Here is an 18,017-nt window from a genome sequence, read left to right as displayed (position 1 = left end):
CATTAATCTATTTGTCATTTTATGGTCTTTTCTATTGTCACTGCCACCTTTTAAACACTTTTAACTCTCTGTCCCTCCACTTTTCTTAAGACTCAGTTTGTTATACTTCCTTTCAGCATTCTTGTTGTTCTGAATGTATTACTTCATCTTTCACCATACTGAACACGTCTGCCAGCTATGCACCCTCTCAACTAACCTGTCACTGCCCTCCTTAAATCTTCTGCATTCTACTTCAATTGCCATGTTCCCTAATTTGAAGTCGCATAGAAAAAGGCCATTCAGCCCTCCTGAACTATGCCAGTTTTTATACTCCAGACAAGGCACTTCTCACCCTATTTCATCTAATCCTATCAGTACATCATTCTATTCTTTTCTGTCTCATGTACTTACCTAGGCTCGCCTTAAATGCAACTATACTATTCGCCTCTCTCTAGGTAAAGAAGTTTCTCCTGAATTCTTTATTGGATTTGTTAGTGACTGTTATGTTTATAATTCATAGTTATGGACTCTCCAAGTGAAAATATCGTCTCCTAGCCTACCCTATAATATACCCTTCATAATTTTAAGGACGTCTACTATCTCTCAACTTCCTTTTTATGTTAAAAGGGACTGGAGCCCCAGCTTGTTGAGTCTATTCTGATAGTTGTAACCTCTGAGTTCTGGTATAATTCTTGTAAATCATCAACGAACATCAATATCAATCCTCTTATGCCTCTGTCCAAATCATTTACATTAATGGAAAATAAAAGTCGTCCCAACACACACGTACCTGAGACACACCAATACCCACATTCTGCCAGACTGAAAAACATTTATTTACTCCTTGTCTAATTTTAATACTTGAACCATATCTCAATCCATGCTGTTATATAACTTTTAATATTCTGTTGTTGCGTGTGATTTTTGGTCAAGCTATTCTTACAATATTTCCCATTGTAAATTGCTATACTGTGTCAACATTTCCCAATTTTACTCTATCAGTTGTCATAATGTGGTTGGAGATTCTGGTCTCTAAATGGCACATGGGCAGGGAGCCTCAAGCCTCTAAATGGCACATGGGCAGGGAGCCTCAAGCCTCTGAAGTATCCATCCAATTTCGTCACCCTTGTAAATATAAAAGAAAATGCATCATACAGGCCATGGCAATGACACAGGCCATTTATTTCTTATTGGGCCTAAAGTTGCTCAGGGACACAATCCTAGTAGTTACACTAGTATCAGACCAACCAATAATCTCCATCATTGACCCCCAGAAGATGCAGGGTTATTAATAGCTCACGCTAGTTGCATGTGCCTGGCGGTGCCGGCCACATTAGGAGCTCATCTATGATGCCCAAGTTTCTCCTGATGCTGAAAAATATGGCATTCGTTGGACCAGAAACAAGGCCACATTGGTCCAGGACCTAGTGGATCTGGCCTCTGGTGGAGTTTGCAACCATTCTATCTGCTGAAAACCCCAATAACTTTGTTGTCAACGCTCCCGCACTGAGTACCCATGTCTTTCCCCATTTTGCCGACCCATCTTAAACCAGTCAGCCATCCCCTCCTAGTAATCCCACACCCAGCAAACCCCTTCCTCAATACTCTTACATATCATCACTCTTATCTTGATGCTTCTACACCTCAAGTCCACCCTCCCACTAGTGTCATTCAGCATTCCTTCCCAGTGGTACCATAGCCCAACACTAACCCACACCCTACCATTCCTTAGTACCTATTCCAACCACCCACAAGCACCACAACCAACCATCATCATGATCCCACATCCCATAACATCCCTTTTCTTTCTCTTCTTCCACCCCCCCCCACCCCACTGCCTTTCTCTCAGACCCGTTGTGTTCCCTTCCCCATGGTCCCATATCCCACACCTCCTGCTCCCAAACTCCAGGACCATGCTCCAAAACTAACAACTCACAAACCCTACTACAGCTCCCCACAACTCCTATATGTAGTTTCTACACCCTACCATTTAGTGACAATCGGCAATATTTTCCTGGCTGTCTTCTGCTTTATCCTGGAATTCTATAAAATGTATGGGATTTACAGGTTCAGTCCAAAAATTGCAATCTAGTAAGCCCTCCCCGACTGAACAACATTTTCTCATTGAAACTAAATCACCTGCTAGAACCCATTTCCTTACACCCCCACCCCTGCCCTCCCCTCCACAAATGCAACTGTTGACCTTGGGTTGAATTTCCATCCATTGGGACCATTGGTGACTCCAAAACCTGGCTGTCAGAGCAGCATGCCATCCAGGTCAATTTTCCAGAAGGCGATTAATTAGTAGGCCCCCTAACGGTTTGCCGTCCAATTAGGGACGGCGGGCTGATTAAGGAGAAGGAAGAGTCAGTAAGCATATCGGCAGTCTTCAGTGGCTGGAGTTTGCTGCTGAGACAAAGTACTCAAAGGACAGTGGAGCAAAATGGCTGCGAGAAAAGGCTGAGGAAACTGGCAGCCATCTCTGCACCCCAATCACTATCTATGAAGCAGGCTCAGGCAGCTGCTCTTGCAATGGCAAGCCTCTGCCTGCCAATGCCCTTTGGCTTGCTGTTTGTATCATTAAATGGTCAGATTGCATCTTATTTTCAAGCCACTCCAGCCTCCCAAAGTGCAGCCTCCTCCCTGGGGTAGCCAAGGCTCTGACAGTGTGGGGCCCATGTGACGCTATCAAAATTGTATTGCCCTTGGAAATTTGTTGCTAATTGCCCATTTAACAAGCTTAATTGGCTTCCCGTCGTTACTGGGCGGGTTGCCGTCACTGCACAGAAGCAACCTCTAGGAAAAGTGGGAGGAGGTGGGAATACATTGGAGCACCAGCATGATGCATTTTTTACGATTTTGTTCACTCCCTTCCACCAAGGGCCTGGTAAAATTCCCCCAACTTATTTCTCCCTCATACCACACTCTCCCCTTCCTTTTCCGCTTCCTCTGCCTGATCTGATCTCCCCTCCCCTCTTTTCCCCCCATTCTATTTCCTCTTTCTCCTCCAAATCCTTGTTGTTACCTCACCTGTCTCTCCGCTTCTTCCTCTCAAGTCCTGTGCTCTGTCCCAGCTCCCCCCCAAGCCCCTCTTCCTTCTGCATCTTATCTAATTCTCTGCTTCTTTCCCCCCCTTCCCCTTCTTTCCTCTCTCTCCTCACCCCATCCCCACTCACCAGCCCCATCCTCATCTCCTCTCTGCCCTCCTCTCCCTCCACTGCATCCAGTCACCATTTCCAAAACTCACTCTTTCCTCCTTCCTTCCCCTCCTCTCTCCTCTCCTTTCCTATCAACCCACTCCATATTCAGTGCTTCCCTCCCAATCTTCTGTCTCCAACTTCTCCACCTCCCCCCTCCTGTTTGCTTCCTCTCACCTATCCCCACCTTGGTTCAGTTATCTCCCTGCCCTGTAACCCTGATCGATCCGAAAAGTGACCTTAGCCATGACGCCTTTTGTGCAATGCCTTGGGAGATCGACTGGTATCTAAAGTATATCTAACATAGTCAAATTTAACATTTTAAAATGTACCTATTTTCAACTTCCCTTTACTCCAACATCCTAATATTTTGAAATTTAAATTTTTGACAATGTAACATTGTCAGCCCTCTTGCCAACTGCCATACCTCACCAAGGAATGGCGAAACAGTATTATGCAGGGGAAGAGAGAGATAGAATAGGGAGAGAGCAGGATGACAAAGAGAAAGATTGTGAGAAAAGGGAGAGGGGAATCGGGGACAAGGAGAGGGAGATTGGGGTCGGGGATATTGGTGACATTGCAGAACTCAGATGGATAAGAAAAACAAGGAGTTAGGGCAGAAAGAGATAGAGGTGCAGAGAGACCATGAAAACAAAATAAGGTAGACACAAAGATCAGGTGAGGACAGGACTTGCTGTAAGCTATGTAACAAACGATCCAGTATTTACAAGTCTACATCTAATCAGTAAAGCTCCCACACCTCAATGTTTTCCCTCAGTTATCTTAAATACTCCAAACTCCTACCCCAACTGTTCCGACAGTACCTGTGCTCCCATTGCAAACTTTTACATACACCAGCCTAATCAAAATCTCCTCATGCAGTGCCAGTGCATATCCTCTTTTCATGAGCCACAGCACAGGTGCTATGTCTGTGTTTTAAATGCTGTAAATATGCAGTTACAAAAAACTTACTGATCCATCTATTTGCAAACTGCATGTTTGAGTCTATTTTTCTAAGATTGTTTTGGTTTCTGTGTTACCTACAAAGTTAAAATTAATTAGCTGACCACATAACAAGCATACTGATGCTGTCATTGAAGTTATTTCCAACATTAATTAGGAATGAATTACAGTCCGAAATCAAACAGGAAAAGTATTCTATTCCACCACCAGATGGGGCTAGTTATACATGTTGATCTCCTGAGTTGCTCTCCAGTAAAATATTGGTAAACGGGAGTTAATTTCACAATTCCATGCTGAAATTTTGTTAATTGTCTTATTTAAATTAAATCATTGGAAAACATCATCTTCAAATTTCAGGCCAATGACTGTGCAACAGGTAAGTTTTTCTTTCATGCACAGTATTTTCAGTAGTTTTAGCAAAAATAATATATATTGTAAATGGAATGCTGAAATGGTGTTGATGCAACATTCCAATAATGGAATGTCCTCTTGCATAGAATTTAGTGCTTTTGCTCATACAGGTTAAATTGATAATTGCACTTTTGTAATTGCTGCCAATTCTTCTGTAGCCCATACCCCCTCCCCCTCCCTACTGAGATTGCCACCTTTTTTAAGCATGGATTTCCAGCATGCCTCCATGGAGAATCCACTGCAATGCCCATCCCTGTCCCTGATCAACTGTCAGCATTCATTAAGTGGCGATAGCTCATCAATATTATGCAGCTGATGACATTGAGCAGATGCAGTGGATGTCTGACCTCATGCCTACCTGATTTGCACCACAGTTGAAAAACTCCCCTGCGCTAAAGGTCTTAACTCTGTTTAAAACATATCCTGCACTGCAGAACTATGAAGTATTAACTGAGCAATTCTTCCTTATGGAAGGGACAGTCAAAAGGAATTTTCAGCATGGAGTTAAGTGGCTCTGTGATGCAATATAATACATCTTAAAATTAATTAAAGGGATTATGTGGCTCTGTGGGTACAATACGTTATTTTATCTCCTCCTTATTGGTTCCAAAATGGTATAGATCATGTTGCTGAACTTTTCACAATTTATCAGCGATTAGCAATAAATTGAGAGTCCCACTCAAGCAAAGAGGATGGCTGATATGAGAAGTAAGGAAATAAAATCATGTAGCAAGAGGGAATACTGTATTAAGGTTGAGGTTAAGGTATGTGGTTGGTATAAAGTGAAGGAAATATTACAACTTGCAATGATATCTGGCCTGGGAATGCTTTGTTTGAGCGCTGGCTGGCAGAATTGGAAAATGTTCTATTCTCCAGCATTCACATTCCTTCCTTTGATAAATACAAAGCAATTCATCCAAATAAATATTGAAAATGTGCTCAGGTACAAGAAACAATCTCTAAATTTGTTGCAGGACTGAGGTTGCTATGGAAACTGAAAATTCTCTGGTTAAGAATGTCTATTCCAGGTATTTTACTGTTTGTCTCCTGACTTAATAAAATGAATTCCTGAATGAGAGCTGTGACAACCTATAGTCAATATTTATACATTAGGAATTTTATTTCAAATGTGTTGTGTTTAAACTGAGTTTGTTTAATTTTCATTTTTGAATATCTTTGTTTTCTATAGTATGACCCCAGTTATTTTTATTAATCGTTCTTTGTAATTTTTTTCTAGCGGAAAGGGTGGATGAGTATATTTGGTGCTTTGAATTTAAAAATGGAAATCACTTGAATATTTTAATTTGGAGTGTGGCATCAAATGAATCACAGGATTGTTGCAGCACAGAAGGAGGCCATTCTGCCCATCGTGTCTGCGCCAGCTTTCCAAAAGAGCAGTTTACCTAGTGCTACTCCCTGGCCTTCTCCCTATAGTCCTGCACTTCTCCCCATAGCCCTGCACATTCTTCCTATTCAGATAACAATCCAATTCCCTCTTGAATGCCTCAATTGACTCTGCCTCCACCACACTCTCCGGCAGTGCTTTCCAGATCCTAACCACTCACTGCGTGTAAAAGTTTTTTTCCTCATGTTGCTATTGCTTCTTTTGCCAATTCCTTAAATCTGTACCCTCTTGTTCTCAATCCCTCCAACAATGGGAACAGTTTTTCCCTATCTACCCTGTCCATACTTCTCATGGTTTTGAATACCTCTATCAAATCTCCTCTCAACTTCTCCAAAGAAAACAGTTCCAACTTCTCCAATCTATCTACATAACTGAAGTTCCTCATCCCTGGAACCATTTCAGGCCTCTTTTGGAAAGAAGGGGAAAATCAAATGGTGAGTCTTTGTAGTAAACCTTCTAGCAACCAGAAATAACGCAGCATTGGCAAAGGCCTGGAAAGCATTATTTAGCCTTTCTCTCATCTGGGAGAACAAAAATGATAAAAGAATAACTGCTATCTAATCATCATAGTTTATAGGATCAGGCCATAAGTAAAATGATCTTTATGCAACAGACGTTTTGTGTTGACTCGTGGATTACCTCCTTGGTGTGTTGTCTTCACCAAGCTTCGAGTGCAAATTTGGTTTAGAATAACTATTGGGATAGAAGTGGTTTAACTTTTTCAACTGCCCACTGTTGATATTTGCTCTCAAATCATTGTAAATATATTTAAAAATAAAATTCTGTGACAGTAAGTAGTGAAACTGATTTCTGGAAATACTTATGCAAGAATTGCAAATGAGAATTTAATTCACAGGAAAAATATTTGCATTCACCGTTTCAGAGAACAACTGTCAACACAATGATTCCGTTTTCAAAAGTCCATTGCACTATAAGATGGAGGCTACATTTGCCAAATAGGTACAGTTCTTCCAGCAGTGACTTCAGTCGCAGAGACTTGACAGCAACAATCTCAAAATTATTGCTGGTAGTCAACCAACTGCTTTATAAATTTAGCTCAAAATGATTAACATTTTATTAATCCATGCAAATATACTGAAAAGCATTGAGGAATTAAATGTCTTATCTCAATACATGGTCAATGTAGCTACTTCAGTTTGTCATTTCCACTTGGGTACCCCATCAATCACTGTCATTTATCCTTTGGTTAACATGCTCATAGTCACAATCTTTTGCTTTCAAAGTTTCAAGCTTGTAGATCTTAGATTACATATTTTGATCTAGGTTAATTTTTTATTTTTTTAGAATTGGTTCAGTTTATCACTTGCATGTAATCTGTGACAGTGAAACTGTGCTCATATTCACAATTTAAATCTGCAGAAGGGTACCCTTAGTTTAAAGGCCTCTTATTTCTGACCCTGAAGTGAATGTTGACTACAAAACATTAAGGGAAGCATATGGCTGCATTAGTTTAAGGGCAGCACCTTGAATAACACATTGATTGCATGATTAGGTAATTACCTTATTTTGCATGAGTCCTGAGAGAGGGTTTGGGTTATTGTGAAATTATTTGAAACATTAAAGCATATGCCAAAGTAATTGCTTCTAGTAAGTATAATTTAATGAATATGATATATGTACTAAGCTCTGGTCTGCTTAGGATTTGTAAAGAGGTCAATCTCTGACCAGGAGTGTGATAACATTACATATGGTTCAGTCTTTATGCTTCTTCTCAAATAGAACACAGGCACATGGGAATATGATTTTGAGGTAAGTTTGTTGTGAAATCACCCCTATTAATCAAATATTTGTTTGAATATTCCACGGTACCTTTAACTCTGCACAGCAATTGAGTACTAGTGTGCACACACACACTTCTCCACCATTTTATATTTTTTTCAAGTATTCTAATAGTAATTCAAACTCATTTCCAGTCGGCTTTTATGTGATTCATTCATAGTCATGAATATTTCATGGTTGGTAACTAGTATTCAGCATAATCTGGCAAATGTAGTATATCCAAGTATAGTTCATGACAATTGTAGGAAACTGTAACTATCATAAGCTTTGATTAAAATCCTGATTGATAATCTAATTTACTATTTTCATACTGCCAGTACAGAAAGAAAAATGTAAGAGATACATTCAGGTCCATAAATTAAAATATTAAAACCTATTTAATCAGAATATACCATTTTATCCACTAGAGCATGAAACCTTTATGTAACTGGCAAACTCAACTGATCAAAACATGTTTCTTTGAATAAGCCATTATATAATAAGTATATTTGATGTTTTAATTTTTACTCAACTCAAAACTGTGGCCTGCTTCATGATGTGCGCTTGCACTTAGCTGCAGCTATTAGATTAGTTTACTAGTGAGCTGTAGCAATTAGATTAGTTTAGTAGTGGAATTATATGGCTTTATGCCAAAACTATTTTAGATTTTGTCATTTTCCCATTATCTGTGAGTACTGTATGTCTATTACAATAATTGCTCTTGTAGGCAATCCTCCCTCTATTTTTACACATACAATATCTACATTGTAGTGATTGTCATAATGTATCATTTTATGCAAATTGTATTACAACAGAAATGCATGGTATCCAGCTTTTCGACCAAATTTCAACATTTTCTTCCATGATATTTAGATTTTCAAGCAATTAAATTATTTGTCAAAATGTTTATTATAGAGAACATGACTTTTGAAAATTCTATATTGCTTAATGCAACCACTCATTCAATTTCAGTTAGTTTGAGTTTTGCTGTTAAAAACTGAGCCTATGAAGTTACTAATTTTAGTATTTGTTTACATATGCAAGTAGTGAACTGCTATCACTATCAACTGTAAAATTTATATATAAAACCCATGAAAATAATTCCTTTTGTTACTTTGTGTTTAATAGATCAGTATTAAAAGCTGTATAGTGACATCTTTAGAACAAGTCAAATGTTTGATAAAAACTGAACTGAAGAAGCTGTCAGAGCACATTTATAATGCAGCTACAGGTGGCAACCGGAGGTATTTTAATCCGACTGCATCAGAAGAGAATCTATCCATCTATGTTTATCATGTATCAGACGCTGGAACAAGTTCAATAGATCAGTCCTAAACAACATCAAATAAAAACAGAAATTGCTGGAAACACTCAGCAGGCCAAATAGCATCTGTTGAGAGAGAAACAGAATTAATGGGCCTGATATTTATGGGAAGGTGGGGTGGGTACGGGGGAGGCTGAAAATGGCTGAAGAATCTTGCAGGACCTCTTTAACACTTGGTAGCTCTGCTTCTCAGTCACAGCCAACCAAATGGACAGCCTGGGACCCCTAGGCGCAATCTCCGACAATCGGGAGGGGGACAGAAGCCTGTGAAAAGGAGGCTGGAGATCGAGACTGGAATTAGTCGGAGGGTGGAGGCTGGCGATCAGGTCTGAGCGAGGGCTGAAAGTTTCCTTGAGGAGCCTGCAGAGCACTTCTACTCCTTCTGCCCTACAAGGAGTGCTAAAACAGCCACTTATCTTTGGGACTGAGACCTCTCATTTCACTGCTGAGTTTCCTGATCCCTGGGAAACCCATGCAGCAGCAGTACATTTCAAATTGGGCTCCCAATTGTATTGTAAGAGCCTGATTTAAACATGTTAATGAGGCTACTCCATGGTGGAGCATGCAAAATGCCCTCATATCAGACAGCATAAAAGTGACAGCAGGCATGTACATAGAAGGTTAGGGTCACATTCCACACATTTCACTTTTTAAGCCCCTCTTGCCCATTGTGGGGGGTTAATATGAAGACCAATGTTTCAGGTTGATGAGCTATCATCAGAACTGATATCAGACTGCTCATTATGTAGCAGCCTTTTGATAGTATGTATCTGGTAGCTCCAACTCTTCAGCAAGATCATGGTAGATTCTAGTTCCAAGTCATCTGCCTCTTGAGTTTACTAGCCACAGTTTAGTTCAGTTTTACCAGGATAACTTGAGATTGTTTTCAACATGTTATATGTGTTGGTGGTTGGATTATAAAGCAGCCTTGCTTAGTAGAAGAGAAGGACATCTGAAGTTGAGATGGGGATAAGAGTCTTTTATTATGTTTTTGTAACTTAGTAACTACATGTTTTCTCATTAGGAATATCAGCCATTTTTGTTATTTTCAATGGAATTTTCAACCATTTTGATTGGATTAATTTATTAGTTACATAAAACCTGTCGATTGATTAAATGTACAGTGTTATGACCTCAGTAGACACTGTTCTATATGATCACCTCAGACCGATTTAAAGAGTTACACAACAAGATTGACATTTTAAGACTTTTACTATAACTAAGCTAAAAATCAATTAACTGAACAGTACTTCGTTGATAGCTAATGTACTAAATTACAGAGAAATGTATTTCCCATTAACTTATTAACACACTCGAAAACCCCACACCACATTTATACATTACACAGTATTCTCATTGAAAATGTATCCTTGCAGTTAAAAGTCATAAACTCCTCCCAGTGGCAATGGGTTGGATCTCCCAGTGTCCTTCTCAAAGCCAGTGTTCTCTTTGCTCACTTCTTCTGAGCACATTCGACTGGACTTCCATTAATAAGGCAATCTCTGGTGTTCTGGTAAGTCTTTTCTTCTCCGAAAACTTCAACTTTTGAATCAGACGCAAGCCTTTGCAGCCTTTTGCTGTATCGGTGATCTAAGAGCAGCTGATTTTGTTTTGTCTCTTTTTCTTTTTAGGCTTGCAGCTGGCTGCTGGTCTTCCTTTCTTCCTGTCAGCCTCCAGACCAAGGAAAGCCTCTTGAATTTATCCAGATCAAAAGTCAATCTGCATTATCAGAGCCCTTGGCTCTATGTTTACAATCTGTGAATCTGGGAGAGCAAAACCCATTGTCCTTTAGGTGTTACAGCCTTGTACTCTGCTTTCAAAAGGGACTTTGATCTGGGTTCCTTGTTCCCATGGTAATCAAGACTCCTGGCTTGTCTCTGGGCAGATTTTACACTGCATTAAAGATCAAAGATTTTAAAACCTAACCATACTACAAAGCCCAGTGTTCATAACTGGTTTACAGAAATAAAGGGCTGAATTTTATGGACCCCTTATAGATGGGAACAGAGATGGTGGGGGGGGGGGGGGGGGGGTCCTGTAAAATTGCATTGGAAGGCAGGGGACAGACTGCCTGTTGTCTTCCCTATGCCTTCCAATTTAGTCCAGGGTGGCCCAGGCCAACTGAGGCCCTTAAGTGGCTGATTAATGGCCATGTAAGGGCCTCTTCCTGCTTCAGCCTCAACTTAATGGCAGGCAGAGGGGCCCACTGCTCTGAGGAGATACTGCCAGGTATAACCTGGCTGCCTGCTAGTGAGTGGGGGGGCTCCCTCCTTTGGGGAAAATTCAGGGCCCCCAGAGGGCTCTCCTGGGCAGCAATCGCTGTGCCCACCCCCCCCCCCCCCCCCCACACCTCCCTTCTCTGCCCTGGGAAGACCCCACCCCCACTCACCTCTCCCCAGGTCTCTGGACTCTTTCTGGTATTGCAGGGCCTCCTGCATTATTAAAGGGTCCGAGTCCCTGACAGCGTGCAGAAAATGCTTGGCTGCTGTGGAATTGCAACAGGAGTCTGATAGAGGGCCGAGGTGGGGTCTTCCTCCCCCGCCACCCCCTCCCCACATTCCAGCCACCACTGTGACGCCCGTCTTCAGAACAAAATCCAGCCAAAGAATTAATCCAGAGATATCTATAGTTTGTACATATAATTTGCTTCTCTGTAGAAACTGTGGGGCTGAAATTCATCTTGGACAGTAATGCAAAACGGGCAGTAGAAAATCGGATGATTTTCTTGTCTAATGGAGTGTTAAACAGACTGCTGATTCACTAGTACTAGTCGTGCATTAGTACCCAAGACAAATTTAGCCCCTTATGCATTCTATAGGCTTCTGTGAACATATGCGTTTAGAAGACTGGCTCTTTTCGCTAACTTGGTAGTAGCATGGAGCAGACTCCTGCAGACATATCTGGCATCTAGGTAGGGTATGTCAAAATAAAACCAAATGTTCTGCATGTGTGCATGTGGTTTGGAATATTATTCCAGCACAGATTTTCAGTAGAAATGTCTTGCGCTATTAAGCACTATCAGCTTCTAACATTAGTATTGTCAGTTCATGGATAACTGGGTTATTGTTTGGTTGTTCTTATGGAATAAATATTTTATGGACAGTTTATTTTGATTATATTTCAATGCAAAATGCTTCTATGCATTGTGGTAATAGCTGCATTTCTGAAAATTAATCTGCTTTGAAATAAAGTTTTCTAACATCATTTAGTAAGGTTTTGCCAGTGATTGACTCAGTCACTCACTGGACTGTCAGGATCGGAAGTGGGCAGGCCCCTAAAATACCAGTGAGATCCATCAACAGGAAGGGCTTCTGCCCCCTTAACATCTAACTGGCCTGCGACCGTAACAAGAGATTCCTCTATGTGTGCACTCATTTTCCTGGCAGCTGCCATGACTGCTTCATCCTCTACCAGTCCAGGGTGCTTCAGATCTTCACTCCAACTCTCAAAGTGTGCAGATGGATCCTAGGGGACAAGGGATATCCCTTGAAGAGATGGCTACAGACCTCTCTACCAGAGCCCCAGACAAAGGCACAGAGGTATTACAACCAATGTCACCTGCTCAGTTGGACAACCATTGAGCAGATCATCCTGCTTCTGAAGATGCGATTCCCGTTCTTGTGCCGTCGGATGGTGCTCTCCAATACCCTTCTGTGAAGGTCTTGGTCATTTTGGTGGCATGCTGTGCTCCCCATAACATGGCCCTCTAGAGAGTCAGGCCCTGGAAAGAGACAGCTCATTGCGGGAGGAGCTGGAGGGAGATGACACTAAACAGAGATGTGCCCCTACTGCGTGACTAAGTGGCCTCCTGCCACCCTCCTCCTTCCTCTTCCTCATGACCTCCAGCGTTAGATCCAGGTCAGCATCGATGAAGCAAGGGGCAGCCCTGCCCTGGATTCCAGGCCTCTGGCTCTCCCGTAGCATTTCACTTCCCTCTGGTGCAGTGGAAGGCTTTGGCACAAACCACAGATCTCTCCCTCAGGTCATCCAGCAGCCTCAGTGATGGCTGCCATGGGGTGTCTAAATGAGTCCCACGCTTCATCTCACCCACCTCCATTCCTGCCCCCACTAAGTGGGTAGGAAACCTGTCTCCATACAAATTAAGGGCTTCCCCATGCGAAAATCTTAACTTTTAATCAGTTTTCTACCAGAGGCGGATTTCTGACCCAAGAACAATCCTGGCTCCTGTTTCTCACCTCCGTGTCAAATTCAGCCCACTATCTGTGAAAAGTGCCTGATGCCTCAGAACAACAATATAGTGCCAGTTGGCTGCAATAAGTGAGTTATCACTAGGAATGTCAGAATAGTATACATAGACTGTATGAGATACATTTTAGCAATAGCGAAACCATTCTATATTCTATAGACTCTGAAACAGTTCCTACAGATTGGAGGGTAGCGAATGTAACCCCACTATTTAAAAAAGGAGGTAGAGAGATGGCAGGGAATTATAGACCAGTCAGCCTGACGTCGGTAGTGGGGAAAATTCTAGTCCATTATCCAAGATTTTATAGCAGAGCACTTGGAGAACAGTGGTAAAATCAGACAGAGTCGCATGGGTTTACAAAAGGGAAATCATGCTTGACAAATCTACTAGAATTCTTCGAGGATGCAACTAGTAGAGTCGATGAGGGGGATCCAGTAGATGTGGTTTATTTGGACTTTCAGAAGGTTTTCGACAAAGTCCCACATAAGAGATTAGCATGTAAAATTAAAGTGCATGGGATTGGGGGTAGTGTACTGCGATGGACAGAAAATTGGTTGGCAGACAGGAAACAAAGAGTAGGAATAAATGGGTCTTTTTCTGAATGGCAGGCAGTGACTAGTGGGGTACTGCAGGGATCGGTGCTTGGACCCCAGCTATTCACAATATATATTAATGATTTAGATGAGAGAACTAAATGTACTATCTGCAAATTTGCAGATGGCCCAAAACTGAGTGGGAGGGTGAGTTGTGAGGAGGATGCAGAGAGGCTTCAGGGTGATTCGGACAAGTTCAGCGAGTGAGCTAATGCACGGCAGATGCAGTATAATGTGGATAAATGTGAGGTTATCCACTTTAGTAGCAAAAACAGGAAGGCAGATTATTATCTGAACAGCTATAAACTGAGAGAAGGGAATATGCAGCGAGACCTGGGTGTTCTCGTACACCAGTCGCTGAAGGTAAGCATGCAGGTCCAACAGGCGGTAAAAAAGGCAAATGGTATGTTGGCCTTCATAGCGAGAGGATTTGCGTACAGGAGCAGGGATGTCTTGCTGCAATTATACAGGGCCTTAGTGAGGCCACACCTGGAATATTGTGTGCAGTTTTGGCCTCCTTATCTGAGGAAGGATGTTCTTGCTGTAGAGGGAGTGCAGTGAAGATTTACCAGACTGATTCCTGGGATGGCAAGACTGATGTAATAGGAGCGATTGAGTCGATTTAGGATTATATTCGCTGGACTTCAGAAGAGTGAGGGGGGGATCTCATAGAAACCTATAAAATTCTAACAGGACTTGACAGGGTAGATGCAGGAAGGATGTTCCTGATGGTGGGGGAGTCCAGAACCAGGGGACATAGTCTAAGTATACAGGGTAAACCATTCAGGACTGAGATGAGAGGAAATCTCTTCACCCATAGAGTGGTGAACCTGTGGAATTCGCTCCCATAGAAAGCTGTTGAGGCCAAAACATTGTATGTTTTCAAGAAGGAGTTAGATATAGCTCCAGGCTCGAAGGGCTGAATGGCCTACTGCTCCTATTTTCTATGTTTCAACCTAATGATAAGTTCTCCAGAAAATAGTGTAGGTAATGGAGGTTTCACTTAAGTACTAAAAACGTCAGGTGCATATTTGCTGAAAGAATTGTGGACTGTGTGGTGAGAATCTTTAGCTGCTATATAGAAAATATACACGTTGGTTGTGAAGCAGTTTGGGGCATCCTGGAGTCATTGCAAGTTTTTTTTTTTGCTAGCCCAGAAGTTCCATGGTAGTTACTCTAGGTTTCTACCATTTCTCAGATTTTCCTTAACAGGCAGGGTCAGTGATGGGGACTCCCTCAGCTAGAGCTACTGCTTCTGCTTCTCAGTTGAGATCTGGCACCTGTATTCTGAGTGATTAAAGGTGTACTGGCCTCTACATGAATACATAGGCCCCACCAGGTAAACCAGCCTGTACCAGGGATCAGCAACATTTTAAAATAAAATGAGTTTAAAGGCTTGTAGCAAGACATTTAAAGTTGCCAGGAGCGAAAGTAATTGCAAAGGATTGGGATCATCAGGGCATCAGGCTAGGTCCTGTTGGGCCTGTCGAAGTTTTGTATCTGGCCCGCCAATCCACCAATCAAAAGCGCATATGGTTCACCTGTGTGTGGACCTCCGTCAAATAGGAGTGGGGGAGGGTGGTGGAGATGGGACTCACTTGGACGACTGGTGCCATCAATTAAGTGCACCCTGCCTGTGTCCGACTTGCAAAATCAGCCTGAGAGAGTTTTGTCTGAGTAGAACTTGTAGGATAGCGCACAGGAAAGCAATGATATAACTGGAAATGAAAGACTCCTTTGAGCCAGAGCAAGCTGTATTATTTTAGGCAGTCAGTCAATCTTCTTAGCTCTCCAAAGACCCTGGTTTTTCTGAGTGGGGGGCCGGCACCGAGCGGTAAAGGCCTGCTTGAGTATGCAATTGAAACCGCACCCCACCCCCCCCCAGGCCTGACAGAACCACATCTGACCCGACTACTGGAATGAAGTTGATTTATATCAAAGAGGTTGTGCTCTACCTTGGATGGAATGGAGATGTTCACTCGCTCACTGCAGACTAGTGTGGAATCTGGATGCATGTTTCCCACCTTGATGTCCTGGCTGTTCAAATTTTGAAGCTTTTCCCTTCCTGAGGAAAAAGGCAGCACTGTGTCCGACCCAGCCCGAGCCAACCCAAGCCCGAATGCCGGACCTGGAAGAGACCTGACCCGAACCTGACACATGTCATCGGGTCTGGTCCGGTTCGGGTCGGGTAGCCATGCTCTACCGAGCCGCAATGTTGCCACTCCTGGTGCATGGTGGATGCCAGTGCAGGGAGAAGAGAGACAGGTGGGGGAGAGAGAGAGACACAAGGTGGGAGGGGAAGAGAGAGACAGAGAGGGGGAGACACTGAGAGGGAGAAAGAGGGAGCTATGGGGGTGGGGGGAAGAGACAGAGGGGGAGACATGGCAAAAGAGAGGGGGACAGGGTGGAGAAAGGGGGACACAAAGGAGAGAGAGGGGGACACAGCCAAGGGGAGAGAGAGGGAAGAGAAAGAGATCAAGATCATTCCTGACAGATGGACATCTATCCCAATTCTTTGCATTGCTACATCAAGTGTACGGGCAGATATTGACTACTGGTGCAAGCAAAAGCAGTGCCAGGTATCTCACTAAATAGGTGGAAATGTGTTTTAAATATGACTGCGTTTTGATGGCATTTGGTTGGCTATACACTAATACAAATTAATTGCCCCCATGTCCTTGGCTGAGTCAATAATTTTGTCAAATGTCTGTGGTGCAATATGTTGGTGCCTATCCCTGGCCTGTCCCCACCCTTAAATTTGTTTTTGCCTGAGGGTGAGTAGGAATATAGTCAGGGAAGGGAGCCTCTCTCTCTCCTCCATCACCACCGCTCACCACAACCATGGGCAGCCAGATGCCAGAGAAGCACCCAAAATGACCCTTGTAGCCACTTGGCCCATGAAAATTTGTTGCCATCTGTTCACCCAGCAAATTCTAGCTGGGCCAGCGCTGTAGGGAACAGTCAGGTACACTTTCAGCATATCCACTGGGATTGTTTCCTGAGGAATTTTGCAACATTGTTTTTCATTTAAGTGTCACAGGATAAATAAGAAGAATGAAATATAGTTTATTATTAGATTGTCTCGCTATACCTAGGTTAAATTTGTTTGTTTATCTATTTCTTATTTCAAATGGTTTAGTGTTTTGCCTTTCTGTTTGTATACTTCTGCATGATCTAGCTCTTCCATTTCTTTTCTGTCACACAGAAGTACATATTTGTTCATATAGATAGTCAATTATGCCTATCAACTAGGAAACTGGACAATGGGAGATACGTTACGGTGATGGAGAGCTGCACTGACAGCCCTTTGCATTTGTGGATCCTAAGGAACTACACTCGTCAAGAAGTTTTCAGGAATATTGTTTACAGCCCAACTGATTATTTTCTTTAACATAACCTAAAAGGTAGCAGTCAGTAATTAATCATGCCTTGTAAATTGTGTTGTGGTAGCTAATTAGAATTTATGGTTACAGTTATTACTGATTTAGAGTTGAGTCATGTGTAACTTTGCAATGATATTTTGATTTACATATGGAGAATATGAATGTCAGCAACTGTTGGTTGGCAGAAAATAAATCACTGTGACCTGGCCACATAATTCAAAAGTTACATTGTCAACAAGAAGTGTTTGTTTTCCATAATCCTACATTATGACAGTAACTGCACTTCAGAAGTACCTCATTGACTGTAAAGTGCTTTGGGATATCCTATGCTTGTGCAAGGTGCTATATAAATGCAGGCCTGTCTGTGTTTGTCTGTCTTTTATAATCCATTAATTCCCAAAGCTCATCTATTAATCAAATTTTCACTATTAAGGGATTAAAAATTGTTTATTTAGCGAATAACAGAGCATCTGCTTTTTACCTCCATAATTAACAAGAAAATCATTCTCAAAATTGAAATCATATTTAAAAGGCATCATTCTCGCAACTTTGTCAGTGAGGTATTGGTTATGGATAATAAAGGGCATTTTTTTTTGTTACAAGAGGAATGAATTTCAGTCCCAATGTGTATGCTTGCAGTGGAATAAATGATATAGTGAGCAGCAGATATGTCCTTGCTGCATGTATGGTGTATGTTTGATCCTGTGATGCTGAAGTATCACCAAAGGAATACTCCTGGTCACTTGTGGAAAGTATACACAATTAAACAGTCTGAA

General features: G+C 42.0%; 1 protein-coding gene across 5 annotated transcripts in view; it reads left to right on the top strand.

Annotated features, from left to right (window-relative positions):
• The window catches only part of galnt13 (polypeptide N-acetylgalactosaminyltransferase 13), a 542,151-nt gene that overhangs the window by 502,708 nt on the left and 21,426 nt on the right, over nt 1-18,017 (top strand). For 2 of the 5 annotated variants that reach the window (XM_068035306.1, XM_068035303.1), the window contains one exon: nt 17,064-17,820. The exons of 2 other annotated variants lie outside the window; for them this stretch is intronic. In XM_068035306.1, coding sequence (XP_067891407.1) covers nt 17,064-17,249 — 186 coding nt within the window. In that variant the 3' untranslated portion in view covers nt 17,250-17,820. Of the gene's footprint in view, nt 1-17,063; nt 17,821-18,017 lie in introns of those variants that run through there. One more of the 5 variants, XM_068035304.1, reaches the window with a different exon arrangement.

The sequence above is a fragment of the Heterodontus francisci genome, chromosome 7, assembly GCF_036365525.1.
Source record: "Heterodontus francisci isolate sHetFra1 chromosome 7, sHetFra1.hap1, whole genome shotgun sequence".
NCBI lineage: Eukaryota > Metazoa > Chordata > Chondrichthyes > Heterodontiformes > Heterodontidae > Heterodontus > Heterodontus francisci.
Note: the sequence above shows the minus strand (reverse complement) of the source record. Positions and strands in the feature narration are given on the sequence as shown.